Source organism: Otolemur garnettii, unplaced genomic scaffold (assembly GCF_000181295.1).
Source record: "Otolemur garnettii isolate 467f Iridium unplaced genomic scaffold, OtoGar3 scaffold00013, whole genome shotgun sequence".
Classification (NCBI taxonomy): Eukaryota; Metazoa; Chordata; class Mammalia; order Primates; family Galagidae; genus Otolemur; species Otolemur garnettii.
Genome location: NW_003852408.1, coordinates 1875403 through 1886911, shown reverse-complemented (window position 1 = coordinate 1886911; position 11509 = coordinate 1875403). Strand labels below are relative to the sequence as shown.

The following is an 11509-nucleotide window of genomic DNA, read 5'->3' as shown; positions in this document are numbered from 1 at the left end:
CCACAGGCGCCCGCCACAACACCCTGCTATTTTTTTGGGGGGGGGGTTGCAGCTGTCATTGTTGTTTGGCAGGTCGGGCCAGATTCAAACCTGCCACCCTAGGTGTATGTGGCTGGCGCCTTAGCCACTTGGGCCACAGGTGCTGAGCCAGAGTGGAGACTTCTGAAGAACATTCTGGAACACATGTTACCATCCTGAAAATCTAAATTGAGGAAACTTTCCAACATTATCATATATGGTCCAAGAGGAGTCCGCTTAATACCAAGGTGATCAATATTATACTTCGGGGTCTCAAAAACGTCTTGGCTAAGAACTTTGTGCCTCAGGGCACTGTGGCCCTGGGAATAAATAGTCCAGGTCAGAGTGGGGACACATAGCCACCCTGTTCTCTCCCTGGGAGTAAGGCCACATTCTTCTCTCTGTTTAGCACATCGGAGTCCTGAAGCCATGCCAGCAGCCAAGTAGCCAGGAAGGTGTCTGGCCAGTGCTTAGAGGTGGCACTCTCACAGTGTCTTTTCAAAAAAAGAATGGTTTACACAGCAGATAGATGTGGTGAGGGGCCAGTAATGGCCACAATTCAAGGTCTGGCTGCAGCTTGCTGGGTCCAGGAGAACTCACTGAAGCTGAGGACAGCCCAGGGCAGCTCTCAGTGCAGGTTTGTGAGGACCAGCTTTCCCGTTGAACTTTAGAGGAATATGGAGGCCGTGCTTCCCTGGAAAGGTGTCCGCCTTGCCTCCCCTCCCTTTCCCTGGTGAAATTTGAATTCTGGGGTAATGCTGCATCCTGTTGTAGGATTTCCTACAGAACTGTCTCAGTGAGAGCCTTCTCTTTCCCCCTTGAGAGTCCCAGAAAAACTCTGAAGAACAGTTGAAAGGAGGCTGAGATATCTCTCTCTTCTAGAGATGCTTGCCTCACCTGGATCTAGAAAGGAATAGATCTCCCGGCTCTCGACCTGTGATTAGAGACCCTCCGGAAGTCCTGATCCTGATGCACCAGCTCCCTCTGTGATCTCACTAAGCCCCTCAATCCTCTGCTCTGCATGTGCAAACCAAATGCTCCTGCTGTTCCTTCTGCTCCACCTTCCTGGGTTCTCGTGTAAAAGACAGCAGACCTGAGCGGGAGGCTGTTTTTGAATTGAGAGTTATAAGGACTCCTCTTCTTGGTGGTGGCTACAGGTTTCTTCAGAAATGTCACTCTTCACAGAACGTGAATAAGAAGTGGACTAGTGTGATCAGCATGTCCCAGTTTGCCCAAGAGTTTTCTGGCTATAACACTGAGAGTTCTGTATCCTGAGAACCCATTAGTCCCTAGAAAACACAGACAGCTGGTCACCTTTCTATACTCCTCTGTGGCAGGAGAGTGAGCCAATCCTGGCTGGTCATGTGGCCTCTGTGCCTTTTTTTTTTTGCAGTTATTTTTGGCCAGGGCTGGGTTTGAACCCACCACCTCTGGTATGTGGGGCTGGCACCCTATTCCTTGTGCCATAGGCACCACCCCCTTTTTTTTGGTGATAGTCTCACTGTATCGCTCTTGATAGGGTGCCATGGCATCACACCTCACAGCAACCTCCAACTCTTGGGCTTAAGTGATTCTCTTGTCTCAGCCTCCCAAGTAGCTGGGACTATAGGTGCCCGCAGCAACACCTGGCCATGTCTGTGCCTTTCATATCTGACACCTCTACCCAAACAGGAGTCTGGGGAGGTCTTTGCCAGGGGTGAAAAGAAGGTGGAAAACCCCATCAGGGATTAACAGAGCTCCAGGATGGTGCAGAGCCTGCCTCAGCCTCAAGCTTAGTACGGGCGACTTCTTAGTACGGGCACACAAACCCTCAGCTAGGTCTCCTTGGGGCTCTCCCCTGCAGAGGCATGTGGCATGAAGTCCCATAGCAGTGTCCTCCCTTTCCTTGGGTACAATGCTCTCGTAGGCACTCACAGGCTGTCTGCCTAGTTTTGTGTGTGCTCATGTACTCCTCCCACCAGCACTTTCCTCTGCCACTGTTTCAGGCTGAGCCCACCCATTCAGAAATCATACCCAGAGCTTAAGCAAAACACCCACAGAATCTGGGCTATGCAGATAGGTGCACTATGATAGATGTGGAGAAGAGGGTCAGGACAGCACAGGCAGGCAGAGGGTTTCTGGAGATACCAAAGTGGGCAGGTACACAAGGTGTCAAAAATTGGCATGAGGCTCCTCTCCTGGTCAGGGGGTGGTGGTGTTTGGGTACACTGCACACTCATGTCTCCCAGTTTCCTTACCTCAGCTTACACCTGGTCTCCACAGGCCTTGATATCAATTTGAGAACATCAAGAGGCATGCCCCACCCTCCCCCTGCCAGGCAGAGGCCTCCCTGGGTGACCAAACCTGTGTGGGTCCCAGGAGCCAGGTCCTCTGGCACAGCTCCCCGGGAGGACGGGCAGGCCCAGGCATGCAGTGAGAGGGAGCAAGTGTGGGGGGCTCTTACACAATCCCAACCGGGCTCACAAGGCGGGAGAGTTGAAAGGACCTGATGCCTGGGTGAGGAACTCACAGCTCGAGACTCCAGGGTTTCTGGAGGGCAGGAAGGTGGGATTTTTTAGAACATGCTCCACTTTGTATGCCTCAGTCTTTGTCATTCCTTTGAGGCCAAAAGGGCTGCCAAGCATGTCAGCGGCTAGGTTTCCAGAAACTCAGCAAGGCCAGTTCTCTCATTTTCCAGTGAACATGGGAAGAATTTGCTGAAAACATTGTTCCTTTGTCCAGAATCCTACAAATGTGGTAAAACCAACCAAAATGGGGTCCTTTTTACCCTCAACAAAAGAAAAAAAATGGAGTCCTGAGAACACGTATGGTTTTTCTGGACGTACCAGACACTATTTTAAGCACTTTCTGAATATAAAGTCATTCAGTTCTTAGAATAACCTTGCAAGATAAGGACTATTACTGTCCTTCCATATTGTAGGGGTGAGGAAGTTAACTCATCCAATTTGCACAGCTAGTGGGTGGCAGGGCTAGGATTTGAACCTACATAGCTTGAAGCAGCACATATACATTCTGTCAGGTCTTTTAGGCACCAAGCAGACTGGTAAGACCACCAGTGAGAGGTGTGGAAATGGGTGAAGAGCAGGCTTAGCTTGCAAACTTAAGTGCCCACAGGCCAGGCAGATGAAATAAATGTGTGACTTGGGTGGGTAGGGAAGGCCAACTGGAGAGTGTGTAGGCAACCCAGAGGTGTCCCTAGGAAAATTACCTACAAACAAAACTTGCCTGGAGACCATCTGATGTCCTTGGCTGAAAACAGTTCTAATCTAAGTCCAGTGCAACTTGGGCTGTGAACAGATCAGGATCAGGAAATGCGCCTCCTGGTGCACAGCAGCTGGTCTTGGGGGACTGAAGGGCAAGCCACCAAAGTGCCTGACCTCCTGAATAGGAGGGAAGGTACAAGATGCACCAGTGATTGGAAGTGAGAGAGGACAGGAAGAATAGACCATTCTGAAACAGTAAACGAGGTAGGGGGTTACCGGTTGCTGGAGGATCAAGGCTCTTTGGAGCTTAAGTACCTCTACCACTTTGGAGCTAGGACAGGGCAGGAGTACTGGGTCCAGGCTCCTGCTCCAGGGCTCATCCAAAAATGCAGATTCTTCTGTTCTAGGATTTAGACTGGGGTCCTTCACTCACTCACCTGGTAACTCCAAAGTCATTTGCTATGATCCTTTGGTCTGCTTTTTAGATTTGTTAAAAGGAGGGTGATAATACACTAGAGATTTACTGTGTTTTCACTTTTTTTCTTACCTTCATAAACATTAATTTTATATTGTTCAACCCCATAATTGTCTTCCAACCTTCTAAGAATAAATGAAAAGCTTGAAGCATAAGGTAAAGTTGCACTCCTATGCACACATCAGGCAAGCATCCAGAGTGCCTGGGGCTTTTTTTTTTTTGGGCCAGGGCTGGGTTTGAACCTGCCACCTCAGGCATATGGGGCCAGCGCCCTACCCTTTTGAGCCACAGGTATTGCTCTGCCTGGGGATGTTTTAACGGTGGTTGTGGAACCAGGTGAGCATGAGCCTTCCTCACCAACTTATACCAAAGCCAGCCACAAGGGGACAAGGTCAGGCAAAGCAGTTCTTAGAGGGAAATTCACATTCACCCAGCTTTTCCAGGTGGAAAAGCTTCACCCTTCCCCCACAAAGCTCAGATTCCAGAACAATCAAGCCCAGTTTTCAGCTGTGGATACAGAGGCAAGTGCCCAGGGCCACTATCCAGACTAGGAGGAAGACTGGATCATTTAAATGAGGCGCAGGCCAAGCCTTTATTGCATCCGGGTTTTGTGGACAGAATAATTCCCTCCAGGGTAACTAGAATTTAATTGATGAGGCTCGGGCAAGAGGCGCTCTCCCTCTTGGTTACGTGAGGAATAATTCCTCCAGCTCTGGGAATGTGACACAAAGGCGGGGTCTCGCCGGCTGCGGCCAAGGCGCCCTTCCTCCTCTGTGAAGGGCGACCCCAGGTCTGCGGCGGAGTATAGGTAGCTAGTAGTGGGAGGGAGGGGGCCGAACAAAGAGTTAGAACCTTCGGTTCTGGGGACACTGTGAAAGTCCCCAAGATGGTCGCGTGCTCACCCAGAAAAGAATCTCACTTCGAGCCTTTTGGGGTTGTTTTCGGGCTGGGCGGAGACTCAGCAGGAGTCCCCTCTACCACCATACCGCGGCAGGAGGGAGAACGATAGGCAGCGGGAGATGGTGCGGTGCCCCCGCTTGGCCAGCACCTGCCCCACGTTATTTTCTGGCCAAAGAACTGGAAGCCTGGGCTTCTTCGCCAAAGGAAAACTCGCTCTGGAAAGCCCGACAGGCCAGCGGTCAGGCTAGCACTGGCACGTGTGAACGGGGATGTGGGCTTGATTCGTGTGAGAGAGGGTGCGGGAGGGGCGCAAAATCCGCTGGCGCTCCGGCACTCGCGCCTCTTCCCCCTGGGTGAGGGTGTGTTAAGCTCAGCAAAGAGCTAGATCGCTCATGACCTAAGGAAAGAGAGAAGGGCGACTAAGTCTTTCTTCTCGCCCGACTTCAAGCTCTGGTGGACTTGGCATCTGTCCACTCTCCACGATCCCAGACTCCGGGTTTTCCCCATTCCCAGATCCGTATCCCCAAGAGACAGACGTCAGGGCCTGCCAATGGCAAGGCGCAAAGCGTCAACTTTGTGTTCGCCCGCCACTCTGGGCCAGTGTGCACTCGTTTCTCCGGAGTCCCGCCTTCCGTGTCGGGCGCCCCCTATTGGCAGCATAGAGACGAACGCTATCTGTCGCCATCTTGTGTGTGGCTCAGGTGTTTTTTTGAAGTATCTTTCTACCTATTTCGGTCTCTCCTCCCACACGGCGGATTTCTTAGTTCGACAGCCAAGTATAGTGGCAACAAGGAGGGTGTAGCCTATAGTTTTCGGATAATCTGTGTGGGTTGGACCGCCACGTCACGCCACGCTTGCCGCGCCCAGCGCCATCTTGAGTGTGGAGTCTTGTTGGTTCTCGTCTTCGGGATCCACATGATTCCCTAAACGGCTGCCTAAATTTCAAGGAGTCCCGAAGGACTAGTCCAATTGGCCTGAGGGACGATTCTTTACCCTGTATAACTCCGTAATGTTCAGGTGCCCATCTTAGTCCAGAAAAGGCGTGAGAATTAGATTCGAGGGCCAAGCTGGATCCTGGAAGGAAGCTGCCCCGAGGCTGTGGTGACGGCAGTTACCACGGGGGGCAGAAGCTGACCAGGGACTTAAGAGAGCTGGCGTCCTCTGAGCAGCGCGGGACCCGCAGGCTATCCTGTTCGAGGGCACAAGCCCACATCGAATCCATGGATGCCTGCATCCTCAAGGGTGTGTGCTTGGCACACTGCCCGCTCGCCTGCTGGCTCGGCCAGTGGACGGCAGAACCGGTGGTGTGCGACAGGGGTCAGTTGGCCCCAGACTAGGGGCGCCGGGGTTAGGGGGGCCGTGAGAGGTGGACGGGGCGGTCCAAGTGCGCGGGTCTTGGTCTCACTACCTCATCACTCATTGTGGGGCTACCGCCCACTGGCACTGGGACAATTCCCGGTGGAAGATGCCCAAGCACCAGGGGTGGGAACCTCCGCGGGCTCTGAGCTGGGCACTGCCCGGGGCGAGCGCGACCTAGCACCCCGCCTTACCCTCCCCCTCGCCGAGAGCCGTCGTGCGCGCCTGACGCCTCTTCTTCCCTCCTCCTCTTTCCGATTAGCCACTGGGAGGGGGAGGAAGGAGGTGCTGGGCGGGCAGCTTTGCCGCGCTCTGGCTTTCTGCGTCAGCAGCCACAGCAAAACAGCGGCGGGAGCGCGCGACTCCAGCGTGCCCGCGCACCCCTCCCCCGCAGCCTTCGCGCCGAGGCCACCAGACAAACTGAGGCCTTGAATGACAGAACTGCCGGCGACTGCGCAGCGCGCGACTTGCCAAAGCACTGCCGCTTTAAGCACGCTTGTCCATTGTTCGCAATCGAACCAATGAGCGAGCTCCCGCTCCCCGCCTTCGCCCAATAGCGTTCCGACAAGGGAGGACAAGCACCGCCCACTAATCTATATTAAAGGTTCTGGCGCCGCGTGAGTCCCCCACTGGCGGCTCTGAAAAGCCATCTTTGCATTGTTCCTGGGTCCGGTTTCCTCTCGTCGCAACCACCTCCGCCGCGCTCCTCCGCCGCTGCGGACTCCGGCAGCTTTATCGCCAGAGTCCCCGAACTCTCGCTTTCTCTTCATCCCCCGCATCGGATCACCGACGTGCCCCACCATGTCAGACGCAGCGGTGGACACCAGCTCCGAGATCACCACCAAGGTGAGGCTGGACGCCGCCCGCCCCCTCGGGGTTCGCGCGCCGCCACCGAGGCGGTGTTTGGCGCGCAACCGTGGTGTGCCCTAAACGCGCTCTTGCTCTATTCCTCGGGGAGCCCGCCCGCTGGCAGCGCAGTGCCCCGGCAGCCCACTCTTTGTCTGTGCGGAGGAGGGGGCGGGAAGCGCCGCGGGCAGACAGACGTGAAGCGGGTCGGGGAGTGGATCGGGCGCCCTCGGGGTTAGGGGTGGGCGCGGAGGCTGGTCGGTAGCCCTGAAAGTTGTTTGTGACTGGTTTGTATGGCAGCAGGAGGAGAGGGGCCGGTCTGGGAGGTCTTTGGCTGGTCGGGCGCACAGCAATAACTTTGAAACTCGAGCGCGTTTGAGAATCGGAAGTGTTGGGGGCGCGTGTGCGGGCGCGGGCCGGCTCCGGGAAGTGGCGGCTTGCGCCTGCGGGCCGCCCCGCTCTTTGTTCGGTGCCGGTCTCCGGGTTTCGCGCCCCGCAGCGGGCCCAAGATCGTTTATCTGGACTAAGCTCTGATAAGGCGAATGGAATGGCCGGCCAGCTAGTCGCGAAGACGATTGTGTCCGCGGAGGTGTGACGGTTCTCTCCGTCCTGGGTGCCCTCCGGAGGAGTACGCTGGCAGCGATCACCCAGCTCAGATATTCACCGGCGCTGCCTGGCTTGGCTGCGACGGCGGCGAGCCCACGCGCTGGAGGAGTAGGAGAGAAAGTGAAGCCGCGGCGCGCCGGGGCGACTATGGGAGGTCCCCGCGGGCGCACTGTGCGCGACAGCTTATGGGGCGGCGCGGGCCAACACTGCGGCTGTCCGGTGGCGGGGCCGAGTTCGGGGTGTGCCCGGGGCCCTGTACAGAGTTAACTGCTCCCGGTTCTGAGGTCCTCCGCCGCTCCGCTCCTGTTCTGTGCATGGCGTCGGTCCCGCTGCTCTCGCTGGGTAGCGTCTCCGTCCTCGGCGGGAGCGCGGACCTCACAGACGAACTGTTTTTTTCCCCCTTTTTTTCTGGCCGTGTTCCTCCTTCTTTAGGTCTCTATGGGGATCAGCGCGTGTCACCTTGGCGTCTCCTTTACCCTTGTGCCCCTGGCGTCATCTCCGGCTCTCTCAGGGGTTACTCCCCTGGAGGACAGAGCTCGAGACCCGGGTCTCTCTGCAAAGGGCTCTCGGCGGCCCTCTAGACGCAGCCCGCGAACCAGTTTGGTTTGGCATTTGCGTCCGTGTTCCTTTTCTTTCAGGGTGATTTCCCACGGGGGCGACTAATAATAGCCCGGAGGAGCACGTCCCCGACGGTTTTATGCCGCGGAACTGAAACAGCCTCACGGACTGTGGGGGGACGCCTCCTCCGGGACTTTGCCCGCCAAATGCAGAGATGCAGGCCTATGCGTCTCGCCTGCCAGGGTGGCGGCAGGGGGCGTCGAGAGGCCGGCGGACTGCGCAATTCCCACGCTTAGTAAAGTGAATGCTGTCCAAGGGCCCGGAGTCCCCAGGGCCAGGGGGCTCACCCGGCTCCCTGGGCCACGTGCTCTTTGCGCGCGGTGCGTTCCGAGGCCCGCGCGCAAAGCCCGCCGGGCGGGGGCTGCGCGCCTGCGCGTCGCAGTTTCCCCGCCCCCACCCGCTCCCGGGTGCCGCGGCCGCCAGGGGGCAGGAACGGGCAGTTCCGAGGCCCGCGCGCAAAGCCCGCCGGGCGGGGGCTGCGCGCCTGCGCGTCACAGTTTCCCCGCCCCCACCCGCTCCCGGGTGCCGCGGCCGCCAGGGGGCAGGAACGGGCAGCGCCGGGTCCCGCGGTCCAGGTCGGCCGGCGGGAACCAGCCGACAGGTGGCCCAGGGCCATGCCCTAGGCACTGGCAGAGTCGCTCCCTGAACCGAGGTCGCTGGGCGCCAGTTTGTGTTGGCAGGCGACTCTTCCGGGCCGGATCTGCCCTGCAGTCTAAGGCACATTGAGTAGTTTCGTGGGTCGGCAGATGTTAGGAGGCACTTGGCCCCTTCTGGGACAGCAGGATATGGGGGACCCGTGCGGTTTGGGTTTCTTGGGTGACCTGCCCTTGCCAAGAGTCTGGTCTCGGGCTCCTGGAGCTGAGCTACACTGTGAGGGCTCTGGTGGGCAAGCCGGCCTCTATTCCCTTTCCAGGCTAGTCCATGGTAGTTCTCCCACTTCCCACTGTGACAAGCACCTTCTTTTTTTTTTTTTTTTTTTTTTGGAGACGGAGCCTCAAGCTGTCCCCCTGGGTAGAGTGCATCTCGCTCACAGCAACCTCCAACTCCTGGGCTCAAGCAAGTCTCCTGCCTCAGCCTCCCAAGTAGCTGGGACTACAGGCGCCCGCCACAACGCCTGGCCATTTTTTGGTTGCAGCCATCGTTGTTTGGCGGGCCTGGGCTGGGGATTCGAACCCGCCACCTTAGGTGTATGTGGCTGGCGCCTTAGCCGCTTGAGCCACAGGCGCCGAGCCGACAAACACCTTCTTACCTTAACTTTGGAGCATACCTATCTTCCAAGGAGGCTTGTGGGGGCGGAGCTCTCTCTGGTTCGAAACAGTCTGTGATAGGCGTGTGTGAATGTTTCGAATGTTCTGTTCTGTGGCTCGAATGTTCTGTTCTGTGGCTCGTTCGCCCGGCCTGACAGGTTTGGGGCCGTGATGCCACCTGGTGCTTTCCTAACTAAGAAGAATGGGGGGGGGTAGCAGGAGCCCCCCAGTGGGAAATGGGAGGGAGTCTAGTCTGACCACGCAAACTACCATACCTCTGCAGTGCCCTTCTACTCCTGCCACACGTGACATGTGAGTCTTAGCTTTGGACGGGTACATCAACTCAGCTGCTCTAGTTCTTTGCCTGCCTTGGATTGCTCAGAAGACTTACTGTTCCCTCTTCCCTTTTGAAGGACTTAAAGGAGAAGAAGGAAGTTGTGGATGAGGCAGAGAATGGAAGAGACGCCCCTGCTAATGGGAACGCTGTGAGTGGCTGCCTTGCTCATGATCCCTGGCAGCTTCCATCCCAGGAAGTCTGTCCTGGTCTAATTTTTGGTTTAGTGCAGGGTGGGAAAGGAGGGCAGTTCCTGTGTCGTGGTCCCATTGGATCTTGGGGGACAGGAGTCTCTCAGATGCTCTAAAAGCATTAGGCAGCCTCTGGAGGGAAGAGTAAGGGGTGGGGGTCAGGGGCTTTGCTGTGTCCTCCAGCCCTGGGCCAGCTGATTAACAGCTGATGTGTGTTTTGTCGAGGAGAATGAGGAAAATGGGGAGCAGGAGGCTGACAATGAGGTAGATGAAGAAGAGGAAGAAGGTGGGGAGGAAGAGGAGGAGGAGGAAGAAGGTGATGGTGAGTGGCCTCTCTGGACAGAGGGGGAGGAATGGGGGCTCCTTGGGGAGGGACCAGGATACCTGGGGGCTAATGGACTTGTACCTGTGGGGTCTGGGCCTTCCTTGTTTTGGGCTAGTGACATGGAACTGTGCCACACACCCACTTGCACACGTTGCACGTAGTTCGCATCTCCTTGGACAGTGTCCTCTGCATCTTTTGAAAGTCACTGACTACTAATCTGCTGGACTGGCCTTTCAGGATGTAGCTGCTTGGGCCCCCTGACCTTGTGTCAAGTGCATGGGAGGTGTGGGTACCAGGTATCTGTCAGGTAGCAGCAGCAGGTCCAGAGACATTTCCACTCTGCCACATTTGTAATGGAGATTCCCCAAGGAGACACACACAGTTAAGAGGGCAGTGTAGTGTTTACTGGTCCTTGATTCTTTCCAGGTGAAGAAGAGGATGGAGATGAAGATGAGGAAGCTGAGGCCACCACGGGCAAACGGGCAGCTGAAGATGATGAGGTAGGGTTGGCTTAAGGGAGAGGAAGGAGTCTGTTATCTGAGGTCTCCCACCTCTAACAGGAGTTACATGAGGTCCTAAAGCTGGAGGGAAGGAGGGAATGATTCTAGTTGGGAACTTTTTGTGTTGTCATGAGCGGGTCCTTCCTCTTAAACCATGGGTGGAAAAGCCTGGGGTCTCAGCAGGGTTTGGAGCTACCAGTCAGTGCCTGTTTGCTCTGTTAGCAGGCACTGAGGCATTGGCTGGATGGGACCTGTGAGGTTGGACGGGTTCCCTGACTGCCCTTTTTCTGCCCAGGATGATGATGTTGATACCAAGAAGCAGAAGACTGAGGAGGATGACTAGACAGCAAAAAAGGAAAAGTTAAACTTAAAAAAAAAAAAAAAAGGCCACCGTGACCTATTCACCCTCCACTTCCCGTCTCAGAATCTAAACGTGGTCACCTTCGAGTAGAGAGGCCTGCCCGCCCGCCCACCGCAGGCAGCGCCACCCGCAGATGACATGCGCTCTTCACTACCCAACCAAAACCATGAGAATTTGCAACAGGGGAGGAAAAAAACCAAAACTTCCAAGGCCCTGCTTTTTTTCTTAAAAGTACTTTAAAAAGGAAATTTGTTTGTATTTTTTATTTACATTTTATATTTTTGTACATATTGTTAGGGGTCAGCCATTTTTAATGATCTCAGATGACCAAACCAGCCTTCAGAGCGGTCTCTGTCCTACTTCTGACTCTGACTTTACTTGTGGTGTGACCATGTTCATTATAATCTCAAAGGAGAAAAAAAACCTTGTAAAAAAAGCAAAAACAACAACAAAAAACAATCTTATTCCGAGCATTCCAGTAACTTTTTTTGTGTATGTACTTAGCTGTACTATAAGTAGTTGGTTTGTA

The 11509-nt window shown here is 55.5% G+C and overlaps 1 protein-coding gene across 2 annotated transcripts; it reads left to right on the top strand.

Moving 5' to 3' along the window:
- Positions 1-6554: 6554 nt before the first annotated feature.
- On the top strand, positions 6555-11416 carry PTMA (prothymosin, alpha). Of its 2 annotated transcripts, none has more exons than XM_012802197.1 (5): positions 6555-6798; positions 9683-9754; positions 10020-10116; positions 10546-10619; positions 10915-11416. In XM_012802197.1, exons 1-5 carry the CDS (start codon positions 6754-6756, stop codon positions 10960-10962), a joined length of 336 nt encoding a protein of 111 aa, XP_012657651.1. In that variant the 5' UTR covers positions 6555-6753; the 3' UTR covers positions 10963-11416. The 2 variants fall into 2 exon arrangements, with proteins under 2 accessions (XP_012657651.1, XP_003784912.1); XM_003784864.3 differs by having other exon boundaries at positions 6565-6798; positions 10023-10116; positions 10915-11391.
- The last annotated feature ends 93 nt before the right edge of the window (positions 11417-11509 follow it).